At 38.1% G+C, this 25078-nt stretch overlaps 1 protein-coding gene across 5 annotated transcripts in view; it reads right to left on the bottom strand.

The window, feature by feature from the left end:
- Nucleotides 1–13499: 13499 nt before the first annotated feature.
- Nucleotides 13500–25078, bottom strand: part of CPEB2 (cytoplasmic polyadenylation element binding protein 2) — a 33954-nt gene continuing 22375 nt past the window's right edge. For 3 of the 5 annotated variants that reach the window (XM_053458283.1, XM_053458284.1, XM_053458287.1), the window contains exons 5-11: nucleotides 22646–22669; nucleotides 17520–17684; nucleotides 17250–17339; nucleotides 16053–16171; nucleotides 15189–15303; nucleotides 14307–14488; nucleotides 13500–13940 (exon numbers count right to left, since the gene is read on the bottom strand). In XM_053458283.1, the coding sequence (XP_053314258.1) occupies nucleotides 13713–13940; nucleotides 14307–14488; nucleotides 15189–15303; nucleotides 16053–16171; nucleotides 17250–17339; nucleotides 17520–17684; nucleotides 22646–22669 (923 nt within the window). In that variant the 3' untranslated portion in view covers nucleotides 13500–13712. The remainder of the gene's footprint in view (nucleotides 13941–14306; nucleotides 14489–15188; nucleotides 15304–16052; nucleotides 16172–17249; nucleotides 17340–17519; nucleotides 17685–22645; nucleotides 22670–25078) is intronic. The other 2 variants (XM_053458285.1, XM_053458286.1) reach the window with 1 other exon arrangement.

The following is a 25078-nucleotide window of genomic DNA, read 5'->3' as shown; positions in this document are numbered from 1 at the left end:
CAAATCTAAAAGTAGTCTGTCATTATCCGGCCTACACTTCGTAAGCATAATGGAAAGCAAATGCATAGATCAAGGGCAAACTAGGCTTGGCAGGAATCATAGAGATGTGACATACATGAAGATTATCCCCAGCAGATATTTGGAACATATCACATTTACATGATTGGAGCTGCAATCCTCAACCGTATGCATCTTGGACCTTTTGTTGCGAATAATACCTAATTATTCAATTTAAAGTCTTATTAGAGCGCACAACCCTTCTTCCCAGCACCAGATTACGAGCTGTAATTCCATACAACGACACCGTTTGAAGTTTTTCTCACTCCTGAGATGGCGGTTATGTTCGGTCAGTGACTGCAAGGCAGCAGATGACGGTTCTAAGAACGTCTGAACTTCTGTCCTGGAAAATGATAGAATAGGGACAGAGAGCACGTTGTTCTGCTGATGAGTGACAGAACTGTAAGAATAAAGCTACGTAAGCTTATTTACTATCCCGTCTTGAAGATGTAGATATATTTTGTTAAACTGAATAGCAACAGAATAGGTAGGCTTAAGTAGCTAGGTTTACTTCTTGAGCTTCAGAGTATCTGTGAGGGACAGTAGTCAGTTGAGAGGGTTTCAGAGATATACAGTAGATAGAAAGACGTGTATTTTCCATTATTGGCTTTTACAATCCCTTTAAGATTGAATCATTTGGTTCCATTAATGGATATTTGAAAAACTAAGTAACTGCAACTGAAATCTAAGGCTAAACAGAGAACAGTTGGGTTACGTCCAAATAGAAACCTAAATCAAACATCAGATATGTTGACTCTTCAGCAAATGGCCAAATAGTAATGATAAGTGATATACGGTAATAGCATGGTTTAAATGTCTCAGGTTTTTGCCCTTTAAGGCTCATTTCAGTGAATTTATTTTTAAACAGGAGCCTACTTGGTGAGAACTGCAACACCCAGACACAATGATGCATAGGTTTAATTCCACAACTTGTAAAGGTCACAAACAACAGCCCTTGGCATGTGGTCAGGGAATTCTTAAAATGCCTAGTGCCAAGCGATAGTTCCTGACTCTGCTGAGTGATTGAGGTTCAGCTGCACAGCTACGGCCCATTGTATGTTCGCTTAGAACATACTAAGCTCATGCTGTTCGTAGAACGCTAGCAGATACTGTGACTCTCTGGGCAAGGAGATGTTGCTTTAAAAGTGAATCCATTTGTCTATGCATTTATGAACACTACCCTGAAAGCCTATGGACTCTGTATCCAGAGGACTTCTCAGAGTGGCCAGGGCCTACTCATACCTGGAAACCTTCAGGGTTTGACCCTGTGAACTAAAGCTCCAGGCTCAGGATACACAAGAAAAAAATAGGATCATGCATCCCAAAGCTTATCTTATATAGATATATATATTATAGTTGAAGTCCTTGCATGCATACAGGTCACTTCGGATTATCATTACTTCGTGACAAGCAATGGTTTTCAGAAGCACTAGGTCATTAGATCTAGTTATGACCCTTTAAAACCTGGCACGTATGATTTCTACAGGCTTCAGGTGTCAGGTTTTAAACGAGTTAATGTGGCAACGCTAAATCCAGCTACCCACAATGATTATTTGGTTGCATGATATTTTATAAAGAAATAGCACAGAAATGTAAAGATACTTCTTTTTCTGATCGTATGACGGTAACATATCAGTTCCTACTTTTGTGTCACATGACAAGTGTCCCTGGCAAAAGGTAGAATAGCTCCTTATTACCCATCACTTGCGTCTACCCTACTAGGAGCAACAACTTGGGTTTGCAAATCCAGCAGCACAAGATAAGTCGTTTTAAGGCAAGATTTTAAGTTTTGTGGTTAAAAAAAAAACCCTCACTAAATAAACAACATGCATCTTGAAAATCGCTCTGTCTCCTTTGCTGCTATATATATCACTTTGGCAATTTATATATCACTTTGGCAATTTTCCTAAGTAGCAATCCTCCGAACGTTGTAATTAATCACCCTTTCAGTTCAGACCGAAACGTAGTGAATTTAATAAAACAGGCTTCAAACGCGTTAATGAATCTACGTGATTCTGATTAAACCGAGCGTGGTTTTCAGATGAATGACTGTCTTTCATGGCGGGGAGGTAATACAACTTGTCATAATGTATTTGTCAGTAGGTTTCAGCGGCTCTGCCCACAGTCGCTAATTCCACGGCGAGCTGTGAGCAGGGAGTACAAGGACATTCCTCATCAATGTGTCAGATTATTCTGCGCACTGCGAGGGACTGCTACCCGCACATTAATTAGCAGCGGACTCAAGTTATGTTTGGTATGCGGCAGCTGTGACAATACGGGAACACCCAAGAAAAAGGACGCCCTCGCCAACACATTTCATTTTCAAATTTAAATTAGGTAACAACACACAATATCTTTCGGTGTCCACCACCGGAATGTACAACGAGACGGCTATGGTCATATTCGACAAAAAAAAAAGCACAGTTTGTCAAAACCCAATCTTCAAACCTAAACGTGATGATGAAACAGTGGAACCAAATTATAAAATGGCAATTTTGGATATAAATGTGAGACCTGTTTTGGGTTTATCCATTTTTTTCTGATTTATACTGAAATAACAGCATTTAGATTGATGGGGGGGGTTTGTAAAAAAAAAGGTTTTCTTTATCAGAAAATAATGGGGGGAAAATGAAGTCTGACCAAACACCAGATACCCAGCTGTCTTATATGAATGACCACGCATACAATGTTTAAGCCGTGTTGCCGGTATAAAGGAAATGTTGCACAGAAGTGTTCCGCTTTGTATAAGAGAGAGGCGACAAAGCTGTACGTTTTACAGTTTAAATGGATAGGAAAATGTGAATCATCGCTTTGGTTTATGAGATAATAATTACAGGCAGGCAATAGGATGGGAGGACACGTGTAGGTTCAGGTGTAAAATTAGAACATTGCGTAAGCGTATTGGAGCAGGGCCTCCCCACCTTTGTTTCTCTAACTGTGTACTAGGGCAACTAGGTGGGTCGGAGCCCCTCTGCTGCACAAACAGGGGTTTCCCAGTACACCACTATTCAATGGGCTGGTTACAACGGAGATCTCCTCAACTGGCCCATTTACTCTAAGAACAACTATGTTGAGCCTGCACATAGTCCATTGTATGCTAGAATATGATGTCATATTGTGGCACTCAGCAGGAAGGACAGTGGTCATTGAGGGGCAGTTTTGTCTTTACCTATAAGCCCACATTGTTATGTAATGCACTAGATGTTGTCCTGTTTACCTGTTGTACAGCGCTGCAGAATATGATGGGGCTATATAAATCAATAAATAACAACGTGCTACTCATTGAAGTGTGCATTTTATCTTCTTGATTTCATCCAGCATTGTGAAAGGTCAGTGAGCTTCGGCTGCAAGAAGGGCTGAGTTGGCCCTGTACAATGCATAGTTAATGTGGGTGGTTTCATTACAGTTTAATAACAGTTTTCATTCTGCAGTTTACAGGGCCAAACAATAATAGAGAATAAGCATTCTGTACAGTTTAGTTGGTAATGTGCCTACTCCTAATTCGGCTTTTCTGAATAAAAAGTGTTGTGTATTTGATGTAACTGGTTCCCATTGTAAGTTCTTTGTATGTTTGAATAAACATTTTTGTGGAGGTTAACTGCTGCGGTGCTTGGTTCTACTATTTGACTTTACAACAAGAAACCTTCTTGTTGGGAATTAGCGGAATTTCAGACAAGGTGTAGGCAACTGGAATGTACAGTAGGTGAAGCCTAAGTAGGAAGTCAACGTAAGCTTGTCTTGTTTGGAGGTACCAATTGTCCAGACTTTGCATGTATGTATAGCTGACCAATACTCATTCTGGGAACCCATTCTTATGACATATTTTTTTGTTGTATCGTAAAAATATGCTTCTTGGGTTTTAAACAATGGACAATACTGAAATGACTGCTTCAGAAGGAGATGATGTTTCCAACTGCTCTCAGAAAGCTTTGTGAGACACCAGGGCTCCCTTTTAGAAAATTTCCCTGCAGGGCTGTAACTTCCATGGGCCAAGAAGGGCAGCAGACCCAAGTGCCGCACGTTGAGGTGCAGACTGCCTGGTTGCAATGTCCCTGCACCTCCTTTAGCTTCCTTCTGGTTCCAAAAGTGCATGCAACGTCAGTGTGGGACCAGATCTTCGACCTTGCCCTAGGCGCCATGAACCCTAGTTATGGCTCTGGATGGATTATGGTAAAAAAATGGGCCTCCCCTGAACCAATGGGGAAGGGGGATATGACTGCTGGCCTATGCAGGAATGCTTTGTGTCCCTCTCATTCATTGGTCATGTTTACAACTTTGTATCAAGCAGGTATATAAACAGTGGTGGCTCTTTCTTACTTCCTTTTCAACCAGGATCAGACAGGGAGAAGATCTGGATCTTTCCCACCCTTCCGTCCTGAATGGATTGCTAAGAAGACTAATATTGGTATTTCCGCAACAGCGGCAGTGGTGTCCCTCCTGGTGAATATGATGGTTGTATCTGCCTGAAGTGCTAACTTGGTCGTCAGCTGGCAGTGGTTTATTCCTCATTTTCTCTGGAACAGTCGGGGTCCCTTACACGGGCTTACAGAGGATGCCCCACATTTTGTGCTATGCCTTTGTTAAAACAGACTGCTTATGAAGTTGTATTTGGCAAATGTCAAGTTGAACTTAACGCTAAGCAACTCAAAGGTGACTTGGCCAAACTTGTCACAAAAGAAGGAGTGCGACCTGAAAAAACTCTCAAACTATTCATCTCATCTAGTGGTTTGGGCCTTGTTTTATGTCATTAGTACTTATGACATAGCTCAGCTTGGGTCTGGTGTGTCCCTGCTACAGCGTGTGCTGTGCGCAGCTGGTTCGCCCAACTGTGGTGGTAAGGAATTCCACAGATGGGCAGCAGAGAGGAAGAAATTCTTTAATAGACACTAAATATAACACTTTCCCTTTTTAATTAAAAAGTTCCAATTTGAGTACTTATCAGGTAATTAGTAGATTTTTTTTCTTGGTAAAATATTTTATAATTTTACATTACTGAGGCTTCCACATTTATTAAAAACAACAATTTAAAATGTCAAAAGAATGAAATGAATCGAATAGAAAACATATCAGGGCTGATGATCGCACATGGGAATTTAAAGATAATTACTGCTACTTATCACAGGCAAAAATGGCTTTTTTTGCCATCTGCTTCTCTGTTCTAATGGAAGGAATATTAACTTTCCATTGTATGAAATTCGTAGGTTTTATTAAACGGCTACGCTTCACTTACCGCACTCTGCTAAGATGACAGTATCTAATCTGAATGTATTATCCTTTGACACATTCGACATCGCTCCCAGCAGGAATTCTGACACCTTTGGTTCCGAAACAGAGAAATAAATCTAAACAATGGCCGTCAAAAATCAAGCTGCTCTTTAAAATAAGCATTGAGTATCTTTATCTGGGACCGATGTCATTCATATTACACTAAATATCGCCATAGTCTGTTTTTATCTGTTTGAAACACATTACAAGAAAACTACATTCTGATGAGTTGTCAGTTTTAGGGACTAAGATGAACTTTGAAATCGTTTGACCTCAATTAACCTATTTTTAAGACAAGCTTGAAAACACACTGTTTATATTCTTTAAATTCTGAATACGCAGCATATTACATGACAGCCCATATATGTAGAATTTATTAAAAAAATATTACTATTAATAATTAATTTCTGTTATTACGGAAAGAAAGAAAAAGAAAAAACCAAGCTGATATCAGGGTTCTGGTAAATTAAAATTTCAGAAATATTTCCGACGAATATTGTATAGAAAGACGTGTTAAGGACAATATTTTCAAGCTGATTAAGGGTTGCTTCAGGCTTCTGATGTTGTAAACAACAAAGTCATGGAAAATGACTTTGTTAACATAATTGTACTTTTAAAATTAATTAATCAAACAGAAAATATATCAGGGATGATGATCGGGATGGGATTTCCATATAATTATTACCTTTTAAAAGACAAAAATGTCTTTCTTTGTCAAATAAACATTAGCTGCTTGCCTAGTGCAACAGATAGATCATTGTATTGGGCTATCTATATGGGACTCTGATATTTTTGTGGCATTGGCCTGAGACAGAAGAAACTCTAACAGAGTCACCTAAAGATCAGATTCCCTATATCCTCGTGTTATTTATTCTCGTGTGCCGGCAACATAACATTTCCACCTTTTTTTTCCAACTGGCTGATAATGATGGATCATTTAAAATTATTTTCACAAGTGACATTTAACTAAAGAGGCCACGATACCAATTTTATTAGTCAAGGTATAGTTAGGACAATCTTTTTTTTATTTTTTTTTTGCAAAGATAAAGAAGAACCCCAAGCCTCTCTCTAACCAATAACGCCCCACACAGGGGTACACCCCACCAATTACCCCTATCGTCATTTGTCCGCAGTCACCCATTTGTCCTTCCTAATTATATTGGCAGTCAAATGAGAATGACCACTTAATATTTGCAACGGGTACCAGCCTGTGACTCTTGATGATCGTCTAGTGAAAGTTTCAAGTTGTTCCTGGCCAATCCATTCTAAAACTATGAAATAATGTAGCTCAGGATAGGGATAGAGATGGAGGCTCCCTCTGTATCCATTGGTGGAGAATAGATTTCTTAGCCGCAACACATACCATGATATATCCACATACAGGCCTAGCAACTCCAGAGAACCGGCTACTTGGAGGGCTCGCTGAGCGAGTATCTTCTCGAGGGGCAGTGGTAGCCATGCATAAATTGGTTGGGAGTGGGAAGAGAATTAAGTAGTGAGAGGGCATGGATGAACACTGCTCCCTTGTCGTGGAGAATGAGGAAGGTGACCCGGAGACTCAGGGAAGCACCACTCCCCCCCCATAGAGTTCTTAGATATTTTTATATATATACTTATATAGAGGGATCCCGTGCTATAATATTTATCGTGTTAAACCACCAATGCCTTTTTTGTAAAGGTTCCGGGACTCAGAGCAGCTGTATTTGTTTGGCTGAATTTGTACAATTTTTACACTAACATATGAGCCAATACCTTGAAAAACTTCTTCCGGAAAGATTACAGTAAATTTACACTTGGTTTGCAAAGCAGGTGGAAAAATAAACCCAGCAGTGCTGACCTGCCAGAAATGCCTTTTTTTTCAAAGTCATCAACGCATAAAGCAGATTCTGTAGCTTTTTATTCCCTTTCCCTAGTAAAAAAAATAATATTGTGATACAGATGTATGTTGAAGAATCCTAGACTGTGGTTGGGGAGGGATACTTAGATCTGAGGTTGTGCGCCCCGCTACAGACACAAAGAGAGCGCTATGAGGGCAGCTCAGTAACATTTTAAATAATATAGTCAAATATTAAAAAAATATATATTATATGTATTAGGTTTTTTTCCCTGTTATTAAAGTAGGCTGTTTTATTACAAATACAGCTAAAAAAAGAAACCCAGGGTGGCTAATTATTAAATACACAGCAGAGCTAGAGAAATATAGTCACATGATCGCAGATGCACAGTAAATGTACCGGTATATGTTAGATTATTCTCTTAGTATGATTTTTGCATTTACATTCTATCTAGAATGAGCAGATGGCGCAGTTAAGCAGAGATAACTGTTAAAGAGTACATATGCACGGCAGTAAGGGTTTTAACGCAATCTGCATTTTTCATACAGGTCCCTGGTTTAAAGGAACCATCTGGCCCCAACACAAATGCATCTAATCAGATGCACAGCTGCCGCCATATATCTGGGAACTCTCTGAGTTTGACCCGGAGCCTTTGTCAGTTTCCTCTTTCTCCGGACAAGGGAGTGGTGCCTGACCTCGTCTCTACAAACTGCCCCTTCCCACTGATAGCTTTTTGGGGCTAGTCTTGCCCCTATTCAAAGCCTATTCCACAAGAAAGGGAGAGCTTCCGGTAGCCTACCCTGGGAAGTTTCCAGATAAGTCTGCCACCCAGTAGAACAGATATAGATTGCTGTTCCAAATGTGAAAGTTCCATCCTCTGTTGTTGCCTGATGCTCTTTATCCTGTTCTATTTATTAGTACCTGTGAGGTTTTTTGTGCCCTGCTCCATGTGATGCTTTTCTCTTACAAGGTAACTCAACGGTAACCTACAGTGAAAGATCACCCATAGCCGACAGTCTACTGCTGTCAAGTCTACGTTCAAGCTCAAAGCTCGGTTGACCTCTGTGCTCCCAGCCCTGTTTCTTAAACATGATAAATGGGTGGAGATTTCCATTTAGTTAGGTGAGTTGTCTTCTGCTAGCCAAGGAGTCAGTTGAGTTCAGGGTCAAGCTCAATCCTAAAGATCAGTGCTGACACACTGTTTCAACAGGTCATTAAGTAATTCCTACCCAGGAGCAGCAACACAGGAGACCATAGAGACGTAGAGAAGTTTATAGAGACCATTTAGCATATCTGGGAACTTCCCAGAACTGGTCAACAGAGCAATTCCTCTCTGGCTCTCACCCTGGGATGGCCAGACAGGTTAATGTGACCTGGGCCTCATATTTTGTACGCGAACTGCACAGCATGCATGTAGCATGCACCAGAAAAGTGTCCAGTTAAAGTGTCACAGTCCAAAAAAGAACATTGGCAAACATACACACCCATTACAGTAAATTGGAATTTTTATGGAGAAAAATTATGTATTTCTCTCATAGAAATGAGATTTTATTCAATATTATATTATGATTGTACATTAAAATGGGAACAAAACACTTATGTATCTTTCATACCCTGACAATTTAGGGGAAGGAGGTACATTTTAAATATCCAGTCATTACCTTATACAGTAGAGAATTCTGCGCATTCAGTTTGTTTTAAGTGCATTTAAATCTTTTATAATGTTTAAAAAGGAAGATTTTCCTAGCGGCTAGGAAAATTAGCCTATGACGACCCATGTGTTTAAGAGAAGAGAAGCAGAACTATTTGGTTTACACTTATTCATTCTGTATATTTAACATAAATATGCTTGAGGATTTGACAAATTCCCCTTTTGCTCAGATCTCAAACTCAATATTTACTATGATGATGTCATCTACAATCTATTAGCTTAACAAATAAATGGAACCTAGCTTTACAATGACACAATACAATAATCTTCTATGTGAAGAACATTTTTGTTGTATAGAACTAGAATTGTGTATTCTATAAAATGTCTAATCATTAATGTTACTTAACACGGATGTTACCAGCCCCAACCACCTAAATGGCATGTGGATCTTAGCAATGAGAAGCAGAAAGAAGGACTTCTGAATTTCTTTAACTCCGCTCTGAAGACCATCTGGCACTTCTTATCATCATTATTTAATAAACCATTTGTTCATTTTAGATTTGAATTTTATAATGCTGACATCCACCAAAGGCACAGCCATATGGCCGCATCATTTTATGCAGTGTTGCCTTGCCATGATGTCCCAGTGAAGTCTGCAATGGAATAGATCAGTCCAAGCAATAAAGTGATCACACTTCGTGGACTCTACCTTGTCTATGTATAAGCCACAAGTTGGCCTCTTCTTGGCATAACATATTTATGATAATGGTCGAGGATTAATTAAAAGTGATTTGACGTTTCCTTTAAAATAAGTATAACAGGATTTTCAAGGTTAATCCCCGCAGCTAATTAGCACACTGATAGAAAACCCAAAATCACAAGCTTTAGATCTAGATTTGAGCCGGACTAAAATTCTAATACCAAACCTTTAAAAGTGATCTGCTTCAAAATTTGCTTTTCAGTTAATATGGAATCTAAGGGGGAAAAAATCCATTTTTGGCATTATATGTAATTAATTTAAGAATTGTATTGAAAAATATTGAAAGCCTCCAGGTAATAGTTATAGGCACTAGATAAACAAGAGTAGGTCCTGTAAGTGAATGTTCAAATTGGGAGTTCCACTAATGCCTATTCAACCCATTTATTGAATATCAGCATTAAAGATGGGCACCCCTACACCTTGTGTAATAAATGGCGGACATAAAAAAAAACCCCACAGCCAATGCCAATAACTTAAGTTTATTAGTCAGTCAACAATATTACAAATATTTAAAAATTACTTAATATAAATAGTTGGCAGCAAACTATTTCATTACAGAGTTAAATTACCAGTACAACAGACAGACTGGAGATTTAGACACCTTAAAGATAACAGTAAAATCGAAACTAAAATATCTTAAAAATAAAAAAATTCAAGCTGAAGGCATTCACCTAGTGTCCTTAAGCACGGGCTCTTAAATTATATAAAAAAACTGCTTTAATACCAAAAAATAAAATTTATAAAATAAATCAACTAAATTTGCATATCAAAGAACCTTTAATAATTACAATCCAAACACTCGGTAAGCCACTTGTGCCATTCTATGCAGAAACTCTGAATTAGAAACTAGTTGCTTTAATAGTACAAAGATTTCAGCTCAAAAAAATAATTAAAAATAAAATAAAATTTTAGCAATTAGCGTCATAAAATTATATATTTTTCCCACATAAAAATACAAAAATGATATTAGTGACAAGAATATTACTTCTAATAACAAAAGAAATAAAAATAAAAAAACATAATAAAAACAAAACCAAAATAGAAATATGCATGAAAAAAGTCTCTCCTTTTGTTAGCAAAACACTATCCAAAATAACTACAATCATTTACATCAGTACAAAGATTTCTGGATTTAAAAAATAGTTGCAATGACAAAAGGGGTATCTTTTCTGACAGTAAAAAATGACACTGTGGATAAAATCTGCAAAATATGCAATGAAAAAAATAAATTTGCATTAAAAAGGTTTACACTTTTTTATACAAATATTAGAAACAGTATTGCACATCACAACACAGAATCGAGGTTAGTCAGCCTTCCAAAATGTGTTATATTCAAGTTTTTTTTTTTAGCATCTTTGAGGAGAGGCTTTGTGCAGCCAGATGCAAACAGGGATACAATATCAAGTGTTGTCCATACACAAATATATAAATGCTAAATGTTTCCTTCTTAACAAAAAAAAAAAATGTGAATTTTAAAGTTTTTTTTTTTTTTCCTCCATAGTCATACCCTCGGGCAGCAATATGCACATTGGGGGAACAAAAGTGAAGCTTTAAAAATATAAAAATACAATCAAAATCAACTAGCAATCTTCTACAAAAATAGTAAAATAAATATGATTTATAAAAAATCCAATACAGTGTTCAACAATTAGAAAATAAGAAATTACACACAAATACGCACACAAAAAGCGGGATTAGAAGAAGAAGAAGCTTTAACTGCTATGGGTAGAAGTGAAATGGCACCGAAAAGACTTTATGCCACTCCCCTTTTTTTCCATATAAGGGTATTTTTTTCATCCAATATTCTTTTTTTTTTTTTTTAAATCATTTGCAAGAAGGGATTTTTCCCTCGTTACCTCTCTTTCATACACAGTTTATTTTAACAGCTTTAATGGCAAGTCAAATGTTTTTTTCTTTTCCCCTCTAGAGTCAAAATTTGAGGTATAGCAAAAAGAGGTGTTATTAAAACAAACAAAAAAAATGCTAAAAACAGCTGACTGTCAAAAGGTTTTTCTCAGATATAAAATATAGTGCATAACAAAGTCATAATTGTTTTTCGGCTTAGGCAGGGAGAATGTTGACAAAGTATGAAGGTTAAGAACAAGTATAGGGACACCAACAAATAAATTAGAAAGAAGTACTCATCAATTTCAGACATTTAAAACGTGAACTACAACCACGAGAAAACGGCAAAAAGTGAGACAGGAATCACATCATACAGTACAAAAAAAAGCACGCTGTTGACAACCGATAAGAACATTACGTTTTTCGTACACAGAAGATTGTCCCAAAAGCGTAAAAGATACCTTTTGTGTGTGTGTGTGTGTTTTTTTTATTTCTCTCCGACAATTTGATGCTTAATTCGTATACTTTTAGAGTGAAGATATTAGATGAATAGAATTATGTTCTACCTAACCATTTCTGGTGGGTGGGCTAGTTGCATAACCCCATGCCTTAAACATTTTTAATATTCTCACATTTATTTATTTTTTGAACCCAAACCCATTACCGGCATTTGCTGTTGGCCCGTTAAAAAATAAAATATATTAGTAAATATTTATTAAAATAGATTTTACAACCTTTTGTATAGCAGCGTTGTTGCTTATTAAAAAAGCATTAAAAAGGGGAAAGTGTATCTCATGCAAAGGTTTAAGTCACGTGTCACTGTTGTCTTAAAGGTAAATTGTTATGCAACTAGCCGTCTGTATTATACCGTCTCCATTTTGACTTTATTTTATACTAAAGCATTAAGCAATTAATATTAGTTTTTATTTATTTACTATATTCAGCTTGTGGGTTATATATTTGGTGACTGATTAGAAGCGTGCTGGCCATCTTTGGTTTTAGAGGACATTTAAAATTGTATTTTTTTTTATTTCAGGGAACTAAATCAATGTTTCTTTTTAAAAAATAATAATAAAAAAAAAATTATTAAAAAAAAATTAAAAATATATATATTTTTTTCCAGTTTTAACCTATATGCTACTACACGCCACAAGAATCAGAACTGCACGCCACAACTATTGCACAGGGATTATAATTGTACATCCAATTCTCAGAAATTTAAGTCCACTACTGACCAGGACACGAAATGGCTGCACTTACTACTCTAACACTAATTTGCATATTGTACACATGTAAGGACATTTTACTTGAATCACAATAATTCATGCAAATATGCTTTCTTGTTACAAAATGTAATTTTGCTCATGCTATTGTACCTAAGTTTAATTTTTTTTTTTTTTACGTTTTAATTAATTTTTTTTTTTTTAACGTTTGCAATACCGTTACTGTGGTTAATTAATAGTTCTAGTGCATGCATATGGTGAATATAGGTAGGTAAACATGCATATTTTCACATTCTGAACTATGGCAGTTTTAGCCATATTGTGCTGCCTGCATTTTTCCCCACAATGCAGTGTTTGAAAACGTCTCAAATCCTGTAGAAATAGGTGGTATAACACACAACACCTATATAGCAGCAAAGCTAATACAGCTTATGATTAAAAAATGTTTAAAAATAGCTAATAAAATCAGATTATCTTGAGGTATTATTTCTTGCAAGTCAAAATGGAGAGCGAACAAAAATCAACTTTTGTTTTTTGTTTTTTAAGTTTACATACACACTGTAAATAGCAACAATAAAAAATAAGTTTTTAGTAGCAGACATATTCCATTTTTTTTTCACTATTCATTTTGCTACCTTTGGTAATTTACTGGGGCTGATAATTAAGGTAAAAACCCATCTGTAGAAATAAGTGCACGCTTCACCCATGGAGATATAGCAGCAGACTGTGTTGCCCCCTGACTGTTTTAGCATTAAGTAGAAAAGGAAATTGAAAGAAAAAAAAAAGCGTGTTATATATATATATATATATATATATATATATATATATATATATATATATATATATATATATAAAAAATATATATTAAAAAAAATATCCCAAGATATTAGTAAGCCTGAGATGTAGGGTTTTGGTGGGAAAAAAAAGAGGCTTGTAGTGTTTTGGCTGCTGATCAGATGCATTGTATTTAGGGGCAAGGAGCAGAAGAATGCACTTATTTCTTCTGCATGTTATAATCATCAAACACAGTAAGCCACATGCACCCTTTACTCAGTGAGTGGTGGGGTAAGCAAGGTTTAGTTCCAGCGAAAGTGGATCTGACGAGGCCGGTCGGCGCCTTCCTTCACCAATGGCTTGTGGAATTCGCGCCCGGCACGAGAGTGGATGTTCGCCCAGCAGAACTCACAATAATACTGTAGGCAAGTGACATTGGCACAGAAAAACGGAGCAAATTTTCCACCGCAGCGAGCTCCCTGGCATTCATCACACATCTGATCATCCAACACGTATGGCTTCACCTCCACCTAGAATCAGATTGAATATGTCTGCGTTAGAAAACCTCGGATTTGCATTGTGATATCTGCGGTGCCCTCTATGGTGTCGTTTTTAGGGAAATCGCCCTCAATCCCTACTAGATAACATTTTGGCTTCACTACATTTTGTATTCACTTTCTTTACTGATACCTTATTACATGCTCCTGTGAATTATTATTATGGCATTAGACCCACCATTCCCAGTACTCTTCAATGTCAAAACCATCTCAAGAACTAATTATTTAACATTGTAACATTTTGCCGGATGTATATTTTTAGAAATTAGAAAACAAAATCCTGCTATGGAAAAAAAAAGGGAACAAGAAAAAATATTGGAAGACGAGAGTTGAACTTACTCTTTTATCAATATCGCCATGCTGAAGCTGAACAAATCGAGCGCTGATAGCGGCAATATAGCTTTGCTGGTTGGAAAATGCAACACGACCAGCCCCCTTCGGGTACTTCAGCTCAGGATCAGTATCAATACCCGCGTAACATACCCCTCCATACAGCCGATCCATGATCATTGCCAACTCCACTGCATGGAAACAAAACAGAGCTTTAGAAACCAACATGGCGGGATGGAAACCTCACCCCAACTTGTTATTCATCTCCGTGCCCGCCGTCCTCTCTCCTGAGTGCATGGATACTGGTTTGTCCCCCAGCATTTACCCCTTAAAGATGTGTATTACCCAGTAAAGCATGCCTTGGAGGATGTAGCTCATTCCTCCGTGGTGTAATTGGCCCAGATGGACAGATATCCCTTGCACTCAGCCCACTGAGCAAAGGCATGCAAATAGGAATATATGCTTCCATTTGTGCAGCAGAAGGTCTGCAGCCCCAGGACGAGTCGGCATAGGATACACCAGAATACACCACTGTCACCGGCAATGCTAAGGACTTCCAATAGGGGATTTACAAGTCCAAGTGTTGCATGTGCTAAAAGAGTTGCTTAGAAAATAACAGGCGCAACAACAAATGTGTCAACAGTAACAGATCTTCTGTTTCGGAGCACTGGTAATGAATATTATGCCCCCCCCACACACACACACAATAGGTACCTGGGAAATATATTTAACAGGAGAACATGTAAAAATGTCAAAGAAATGAGAAGATTTAAAAGAATGGCAAAATAACTATTTAGTGCTGACATCACAGCTTCTTTCAATGGCTTACAACACATACCATATTAATAAAATAAAGTGCATTTTGGTTGCATAGGAGTTGTGTTAACTTACGTGCTCTGAGAGGCCTTGGAACACCTCCAACAAATATTGTTTTCCTGGGGTCAAGTGGCTGAGATCCGTCCATCACAAAATCACTGTCACTCAGGTTCCAAGGACGAATCTGAACCTGAAGCAGAAACGATGTGTTATTAATAAGCCATCTGCCCTCCTCTAGCTTCCAAGTTTCCATACTATCTAAAGTTTAGGCACCTTCGGCTTAAACAGACATAAACATCTAATGAAATACCCTTCCAACTAAAGGCGGAGGTCACATCACAGTCATTTACTAAGTACAAACGTTTGCAGAAATGTTGCAGCTGTTTTCCATTTGTCCTTATTTTCCATGAAAAAAAAAACTATATTTTTCTCCTTGAGCATAAAATCCAGTACTGTATCTGCAAACCTGGAGGCCGCCATTGTTGTCAGTCATGTGATATTTTGGGTGACTGTCCCTGCTCAAACATCACACTGAGCTGATTGTTTATGGCAATGCTAATGTTCCTTCATCCATAGACTTTCATTTATGACTGGGTCATTAAGACTATGTCCTTCTGTTGTTTACCATTGACAGTGTGATAAGAAGTCAAGACATTTGTCTAGCAGACAGGGCTAAGAAAACTGAGTATTCTAGCTCTGATACCAAAAAACATTCGCTAACTATTACAAAAAGAAAATAGCACAATATTTTTAATATGATACTAATGAAAAATTTACCCCATCTTGACTCTACCTGTATTTTATGAAAATCCATCGAAACAGAAATGGTCACGGATTCTAAAATTGTTTTCTAAACTATGTACATTTTCTAAAAAATAAAGAAAGACTACTATATAAATCATGAAATTGTTGCCTTGGAAATCTAAGTTGTTTACTTACAGGCTTGTCCTTTATGGTAGGGCTTGAGACACACAGATAAAGTTTGCCATCCTCTTCAATGCAAGCATCAATCAGTGCTTGGACAGAGGTTTCTTCTTGGAAAAGAAGAAATGCATAACCTAAACCATGAAAGAAACAAAACAGAATGCATGAAAATATAGGCATTTTCTTCCTGTGATAGCAATGCACAGAATAACATATGCTGTAAGAGTAGAAGAATATCTTTAGATAAATTAAGCTGGTTACTAAAAAGTAACATCTGACTCCTTTTTTCTACGATTTGTCTGGTCCTCCGTGGACATCCAGCCCTGCAAGTCACAAATGGCTGGAGAGGAGTTAGGCGAGGAAACAAAGCTATGTTAGAAACTGCCCGTGTTCCTCATAAATGGCGACAGAAGAATTTGCTTCTTTAAATATTACCATTCCGGGAGTCAATAATACAGAAGCATGGAAAGGGCAACCAGATGAGCTAATTTTAAACTCAAGCTCAAAATAACCAACACGTCCACGGATGTTTGCGGGGATTATTTAAACACCATCACACAATCATACTAGCAGGATGTTAACCTTCTCACTTCAAACATGGAGGCTCCTCATTTATCTACGTGATTTGTGAGGAACTCAGGTGAACCTTAGAGTTTGATCATTTCTACACATATACTATAAGTAGGACATAACCCACAGATAATTACCACAGAATGCCGAGAATCAATCTATTCATTTAAGAAAATGTTCTATAATTCAGCATCAGTCTAATGGTAACATTCACGTAAAACAGAAAATGCTCCAATCTGTTTTAACAAATAAAATAAAATATAGGACAAACTGCCAAAATGAAAAGGATTTAATGAGAAAGAAAAAATCCTTTTATCCTCAAAGGGTTGTAGTCTATGTAGCACAGCTGGGGGTACAAGGGCCATCACATTTAGCCGCGTAGCCCTGCTGGAAAAGTACTTTATCCCCAGCTGTGCTGCATTGACAATATGCCAATTAGGAGCCAGAGAATGGGAGCATTCAAGGGGATCTATATATATTACCCAGGATGCTTTGTGTCAGCCCCTCCCCGACGCTCATATCATAAAAATGGTATTAGCTTTTCTAGATTCCCTAGCTCGCTAATCCACTTAGAGTAAAATTAAGCACTAGGCAGATTTAAAGAACACCTAATATGTACTGGTTTTGTGTTTTTTGACTCACCTTTGGGTGGAAAGTAAGATTTACTTTCAGCTTTGTGGGGCCAGTCTACGACCAGTGGTCCAAATCGACGGAAACTGGCTGTGATTTCATCTGCACCAACCAAAAAAATAATTAACAAAAACTCTAACAGTAGCAAGTTCTTAGCTCCAACTAACCAGACGTAAAAGACAAACTTGGAAGCTACGTGGTAAAAAACAGCTGACAGCGTAAAGCAAGCATGTCAAGGCTGAACACTATAGACCCAATGCATTTCATTGTAATTCATCTTACCTTCATCTATATCTGGTGGCAGACCACCGACAAATACTTTTCTTGAAAAGCGCTCTATGCGTTCCCCGTTCTGATGTCCGGAATAGCAGTTAGGGGAGTTGAGAACTTGGTCATTGTGTCCATCATCAAGGAGGCCATCATCAATGGGGAAAAGGGAGGAACGGCCTGAAAGGAGAGCAAAATTGTTAGGTGGAGGTTTGTGATTTTACGGGTTCAGTGTAAATCACAAACATGCACACTAAAATACCAAGTGTACAAGAACCGAAGTATTAGATTGCTTAGAAAACGGAACTTATGAAAATCCACTTTGGTTTAGGCGAAACAATATATGTTGCAGAATACTGCATTATATTCTGTGACACACGAGCTGGGGGAAATGCAATATACCAAAGAAATTTCCTTGAAATAGGAACCAATCTTGTGTCCTAAAGTGTCTCCAATGAGTTGACTATGACCCTTGAAAATATTAATTGCCATCATGCAAAGTTCTACTTGTTCTTCAAAATAAGTTTAACTTCACGTGTCCAAAAACTTCGGCCAACAAAACAATATGGACACCTGAGAAATCCTTACAAATCCTGGCAACTGGTATGCTTGCCTTCAAAATCTAAGGGCCAAAGATTTTTTTTGCTTGTGGTAAAATCAAAAGACACCCCAAACAATACATATGAATCACGCAATATTCCATTTATCTGCATTTAAGACAAATCACTGGGGAAGCCAAAGGTGGTAGCTCCTCTGTTGTCACACAGCTCCTTAGTCAATAAGAAAAGTCACCATCCACCCAAGAAAAGAACCCAATGTGGCAGCTTCTATCTTCTAGAAAATATGGCTACCAATAAATGCAACAACTGCTTTTGTTTTTGTGATATGCAATCATCCGAGGCACACTAAAAAGAGATTGCTGCTCGAGTCAGTTGAGCTTCACCATGCTCTGAAGAAGGATGTTTTGGCTGAAACAGAACTCTTTCCATGTGCACACAAAGGCAAAATAATATATGTTTCCAACTCAAAAATGGAAAACAAAAATGCTGGAGCAGCACCAGTTAACGTCTTTTAGCAGTTTCCAGGTGAACACACAAACTGTTATCACTATTTAAATACAATTAAAAAGAAAACTGGATTTCTGGGGTTCTCAAAATCCACAAGATGGAAGAAGTTACTCTCTATTCCAAACAAGTCACCATCACCTTTACACCCACCTTATATTTACATAATTTTTAATCAACGGATATTATTATGAACATTATACAAATTTACACCAAAAATGTAGGACAAATTTTTTTTTAAAATGACACTGCATTAATTTTATTCTTCATTTAAAAAGAAATACAGCAAAAGGGAGGGTATGATGAGATTTGTGGTTTGCAGTACTAGCCAAAAACCTCTGGCCAGATCGGTCTATGCTGGTGATTACTAAAAGGTTACCCTGGTCAAGACTTGACAAGGTGTCATCAAAGCAACCAAAAAATGTTCTTGCCCATTGAACCATTCCAATCTATGGCAATAAGGCCACCTTTGAAATTACTGAAAAATAATAATAATAATAATAATAATAATATATATATATATATTATATATATATAACCGGGAAAACTCTTCTATGCGGCAAGCGTCTTCAGTCTTAATAGCAGAATTTCCAGGGCAGGTTTGAAACCTCTCAGACCAATATGCTGGAAAGCAGACGTACGATTACTCCCTTAACTTTCTAAAAATAAAATAATGACTTCCTTTCCCAAAAGCAAACAAGGCCTTGGTGTAACTGGATATAACCGCGGATAGAAGCCCGCATGACTCTGTATGGAAACACAGAGAGCTTACAGTCTATACGTCCCGTACGCCGGCGATCCTTTAACACAGACGGCGTAATAAGAACTCCTCAGACACTCAGAGATTTTATACGTTAGCATAAAGCTCAAATTTGCCTTTTTACACCCATAAATCTTACATCTGTTTTGATACTTTGGGGTTATTGATGAACTTGAAGCACTAAGGCATTCAATTACATCAAGGCTGTTAACCCCATCAACCCCACTTGGGCCTACTCTAGGGCTTCTGGTAATAAGTGTTGGGGGGCAACACGATCCACATCGGGAGCAGGGCGCTAAATGATCTGCCCAAAATCTGCCCTACCTACCGGAAAAAATAAAGAAAGAAAGCCAGGGGCTGAAAAGAGGTTTTTGCCAACAAAGCAAACAAAAAATAAAAAGTTCATACATATCTTAAAAATATTTATACTAAGTTTTGCCTTCCGGTTTGAATGCTAATTTGGGGTGTGGGGTGATATTATGCCTATTTAAGTCCATAAATGTATATGTTAAGCTGATTTTTTTAAAGAAGCCATTTGCTGGGAAGATTTAGCAGTAGCAGGTGGTGTGAAAATGCCAGGAACGCCTGACCCCAGCATAACGGTCTGTCCAGCGAGCGAATTACCAGCTGCACCTACACGCTCGGCACAAAGAATGCATCCCCTTAGCAAATGCTTAATGCCACAAAGACAGGTTCGGCTAAATTTATAACCCAAAAAGCATTGTAAACACACAACGTGCAAAAGCAGCCCCAAGTCTGGATTGCGACACGCGTATCGTCACGGTACGGGAGACTGGTTACTGTAACTAAATGTTGGTTTCACTGATTATTTCATTCATTTTTTTTAGTGCTAGTTTTGAACACATTTATTGGCCAATCCTGGGTCCATGCGCAGGGCGTGCTTCACACTGTGATCTGCATCTACTCGACTGCCTTTGTGTAAGAACAGGCCTTCGGGAGATGGAAGCTGCTGATGGGATTACCCCGACCGGATCAGGACTATGGAAATTCCCATATGTTTCATGCATGGGATTGGGAGCTCTCCGGGTTTGGAGCTCACACTTCAGGAATAACCGCTAATTACTGGGCCCTTTTGATAACTAGGTGGAGGTAGGAGAGGACAGCAGCAGCATCTGACACATTTTCTATATACTGGGGGCTACTTGGGACCTCCCTTTGGAAATAGAACGATAATATGATATCACGGTGCGTTCAATGGTTTTAGAATTAGATGTTAAATCAGCGAGCAAATCTGTAATAAAGTGAGAAAGGGTTCAGGAATGAATATATATATATATATATATATATATATATGTCGCTGGCCATGAATGAATGCTTTCTGTGTTTGTTCAATATAGTGGGGGAGGGGAACGTCCATGTGAATGAGCTGGATCTTCTGCTAGCCTTTCCTCTTAACATTATTCATGATATCAGCTGTGGCAGGCCCTGAGCAGGCAGGAATACATTGAACAATATGTATCTATGATAAAATGGTATTTAATCTCCCCGGGGGGGGGGGGGAGTGAGAGGTAGAAGCACGACTAGGTATAGGTAGATAGGAATGTTTATTTTCCTCCTACATGTGGCATTAAGACCTATAGGCTTAATGAATATATTGATGCATTTCTTATTTGTCTGTTTTAAAACGGAATAAATGAAAATAAAAATCAAATCGCTAATGTTGGTCGCTTTGGTGTGAGGGCACCAGAACTGCGAGGTACAGTATAGCCTATTCAGATGTTAAACACTGTAGATTAAAATAAGGCTATCAACGCCTTAAATTCTTTCCTTCCCAATGAGTCCATTCGTGTTAATACAGAGGGTGGTAAAGAGCGCTCCAGATCCAGACCTCCAACTTTTACCCAAACAAGGAAAAACTCTTCCCTACAGCAGAGGCAGCCATGCAAGCCGAGCTTAGTTTAATCGCTTAATGGGTAAAAAAAAATCCCCACAAAACCCAAAAACTTCTGTTATCAGTTTCTAACGCAGGAAAATGAGTGTTTTAAGGTAAGCTTTAAGAAAATGATATGCACTGTATCTGTAAAGAGGGTAAGAGGGAGTCTATTTAATCGCAAGTGGGAATCTTTGTTTCTTAAGACTTCTTGGAAATTACAATCTGTTTCTGTGTTATTTGGGCCAATAATTCCGTTCAGGTTTTTCCACGTCGGAGCCGCGCTGTAGATCCGGCAGACGGCACAGCCTGCTTCCTATTAACCGCCGTGAGCTTTCAACAGAGGAATTTAAACTGTTCCAAGCGAACGCGTGCCCTCAGTGACTTCACGCCGCCTTGAAGTGTGAGTGCTTTGACCTTGGTCCTGCAGCAAGGACTGAGGATTACGCAATGTTTATTGTGAGAGCTCCTTTCCAAAGGTCGTTGCACTTGTTAGCGTCCCGAGCTCCTACCCAGCTAATCAGTGCTCGGTTTTAACATTGCTATGCACAATATATTTGCCCAACTGGATGCACTCATTTCAATAGTACAAACTCCACCAAACATGCAATATTATTATTATTACGTCACACGTCAGTTATATGCCGATAATCCTAAGAGCGCACCCTGTCCTTGTTTACTGACAAAGCTTTCGAACACCCAGTGTATTTCTCTCTCACTTTGTGCATAGATAACGTTATCCCAGGGACTGCATGAAATGGTCAGACACTATTATATTATAACTCTTTATTCTATCTATCTATCTATCTATCTATCTATCTATCTATCTATCTATCTATCTATCTATCTATCCATCCTGAAACATTTATCAGGCACCATTGTCCTTCAATACCAATGTAAGGCTTACAAATGGGGTTCAATGGCTGTTGTGATTTTGTCGCTTTTTTGTATTTACTTCTTATCCCACTTAAAGCCACCCACATTTCTAGGATAAGGACTTAACCCCTTAATGACAGAGCCCGTACATGTATGGGCTCAAAATGCATTGTTTTCAATGGGTTTAGGGACCGCCCATTGTCCTTAAGGGAAGCATTTCTACAATAACTAAAAGACACCAAAAAATGTATAAAAACCACTACAGCTAAAATCTAGACATTACAAACCATCATATCTATACTGGATCCAACATGTCAAAACGTATTAGAAGTGCCACCAAGCTTCGTGATATAAACATCATAGTCATAACATATTTCCAGCTTTAGAGTTATCGGGAATATAATAGATATTAATCTATCAATAATCATTGCCAGAGCTAACGGGACCCCAAAACTATAACCCTGGTGCAAATGTAACACATCTAGGTGTGATTAGGTAAGATTTGGGCAAAACAGAATTAATCGTAAACATTAATAAATGTTTGAATTACCTCGTCTTCTCCCATAACTCCTTGCTGCATGTAAACAAAGGACAAATGGTCAGTTTTTCACATTTTTTTTTTCATAGATCACATAAATGTCACATTTTAACAGAAAAAGAAAACATCTTGTTCCAAAGACACACTCTAGTTGGCTCGAGATTTTAGTCCACTTGACTCAGTTAAGTTCAAGTAACTAATGAATTAATCCATGCTTCTTAAAAGGACGATTTCATGCCAAACAACGTTTTATGTTTTAACGCAGATATTTGCTCCAGACCCCTAATGTCTCTAAATGTAATATTTTCACGTGGGGACAAAAAAAATCATCTAATCCCCTATATTTAACATCAAATTAACAATGCTTTCTTATACAGAAATACACAATATTTCTAAAGCTATATACAGACAAACCCAGCGAGATAGTTTTAACTTTTTAAATTGTGAAGGGAATTCTTGCCTTTGCGGTTTCATTTAGAAGATAACATTAAATGAAATCAGAAGACTGACCACTCCGCAGAACAGTTTGTACATTCACAAAAAATACAAAACAATATAAGGGTTGTGATGGTTGACCTTCCTGTACTGAAAAGGACTGGCACAAACCCAACATTAAGGATTTTTTTTTTTGTTCCTTTTTTTGTTCCTTCAACAAAAGCTCCCTTGTAGCAATAAACAAATCTCAGTCTAACCCATAAGAAATTCCATTGTATTGAAGGCCTGTGTAGACACATGGAAAAAAACCCTAATTTATGCCGCTACTAAGCCAAGGCTAAGTTTGTTCTGAGAAGCACGCATGGAAATACAGAAGGTACAGAGGGCAAAACCATTTAAAGTCTTATTTGCTTACAGCTCCCAGAGCCCTCAGCCAGCCTCAAAGTCAAGAAACGTTTGTTCTGAAACATGATTTAGACGGAAAGAAACTTTAAAAGGAGAGGATGGGTGGCTTGGGACACTCCACTTGGCCGAGGGATGGCAACTTTTACCCTGAAGTGCAAGTCCAGCCAAATGTCCCATAGCGTGAGTGATAGGTTACACAGAACGTGCTCTTCTTCAGTTCCGTCCAACACACATTCAACAGAAGGATCTGTGTAGAAAACCCATAAAGGGAGCACAGAAAGGATCTATTTAGCTTGTAAATACTGCTTTGAGCCCTGGATACTCTACACAATCATACGGCTGTGTGTGTGAAAAGCCACAGAAACGGCTTCTGGAACTTGCTTCTACTTCCACAATGCACTTGGCCAGGGGTAGTCTTCAACATTTATTGGGGTCTGCGGTGGACAATTTAATGATGTTCTATGGACAAACCTTGCCACATACACTGGTGTCCTAGTACGTACACCTTGCCGATCCCTGCCCTTGACAGCCAACGCAGGTATTGACCTTAGTCTTCAGTGAATATCGATAAGAGCGACTAAGAGAGGCCATTTTTTAGATGCACGCCTTTACAGTAAATCTGACAGTATCGCTACAGTTGATGCTATTATATAAGCAGATTTAGCCCCATCAGGGAATGATGAAGTGACCTATATAGTTAAATCTTTCATTACTTGTCTTAGAGATCCACCCCATAAATAATTATTCTGTAATATCAATAGATGGCACAAGCATTCCAAAACTGCAATAAATGAAATGCGATTATAGTGTCTAACCACTGCGTCTATTGATCCGCTGCTGCTAAGGCAACGGTTTTTAGAGATCAAATTGTGGAATGTTAGAGTTTCCAGATTTCGTACGCACTACATAACCTTCACACATATGTTGTGTTTTTCATCTGAACATAGATACGTGGCATAGTGTTAAAAATAACACACCCACAGAATAAATAAGTGGACAAAACTGTATCTGCTGTCTTTCTGCTTTGCGGGTCAGATGATATAAGTATCATGAGACCGGGTAATGGAGAACGTGCATCACATGAAGGAATCGGCATGCAGATCTCAAAGCGACATGATCTCCAAGATGGTGAACTTAAAGACACTGGAATCACGTGAGCCATCTCTCCGGTGTAACTGACATGCAAATCACACTAGGAAATTATTAATCAGCTGCAAAATCCCACAAGAAAAAAAATGTTCTCATCTGGTTCGTATGTAAATTTGCGGAAATCTGAACTTCTGTCCTCTGGGCTTGATTAAAAATAGACACACGGTGGTTGTTCCAACGAGATGGTGATTTAGAAAAAAAAATGCAAACTCAGCTTTAATGGTAATCATCATTTTCCTACACCCGGTGCCCCAGAACAACCATCTATACCCAAAACTGCACTAAAGACACAGTCCACAACATAAGCATAACCACGAGAGGCTTTTCAAAGAGAATGTCAGAGATAAATAACCATGCGCGTATACAGTATACCATACATTTAACCCCTTTATAGCTCAGAAGAAATGTAATAAGGAAAGTTAAAATAAATACGGTAATTGGTGAAACCAATGTGGT

The sequence above is a fragment of the Spea bombifrons genome, chromosome 1, assembly GCF_027358695.1.
Source record: "Spea bombifrons isolate aSpeBom1 chromosome 1, aSpeBom1.2.pri, whole genome shotgun sequence".
Taxonomy (NCBI): domain Eukaryota; kingdom Metazoa; phylum Chordata; class Amphibia; order Anura; family Pelobatidae; genus Spea; species Spea bombifrons.
This window is presented reverse-complemented; position numbering and strand designations above follow the sequence as displayed.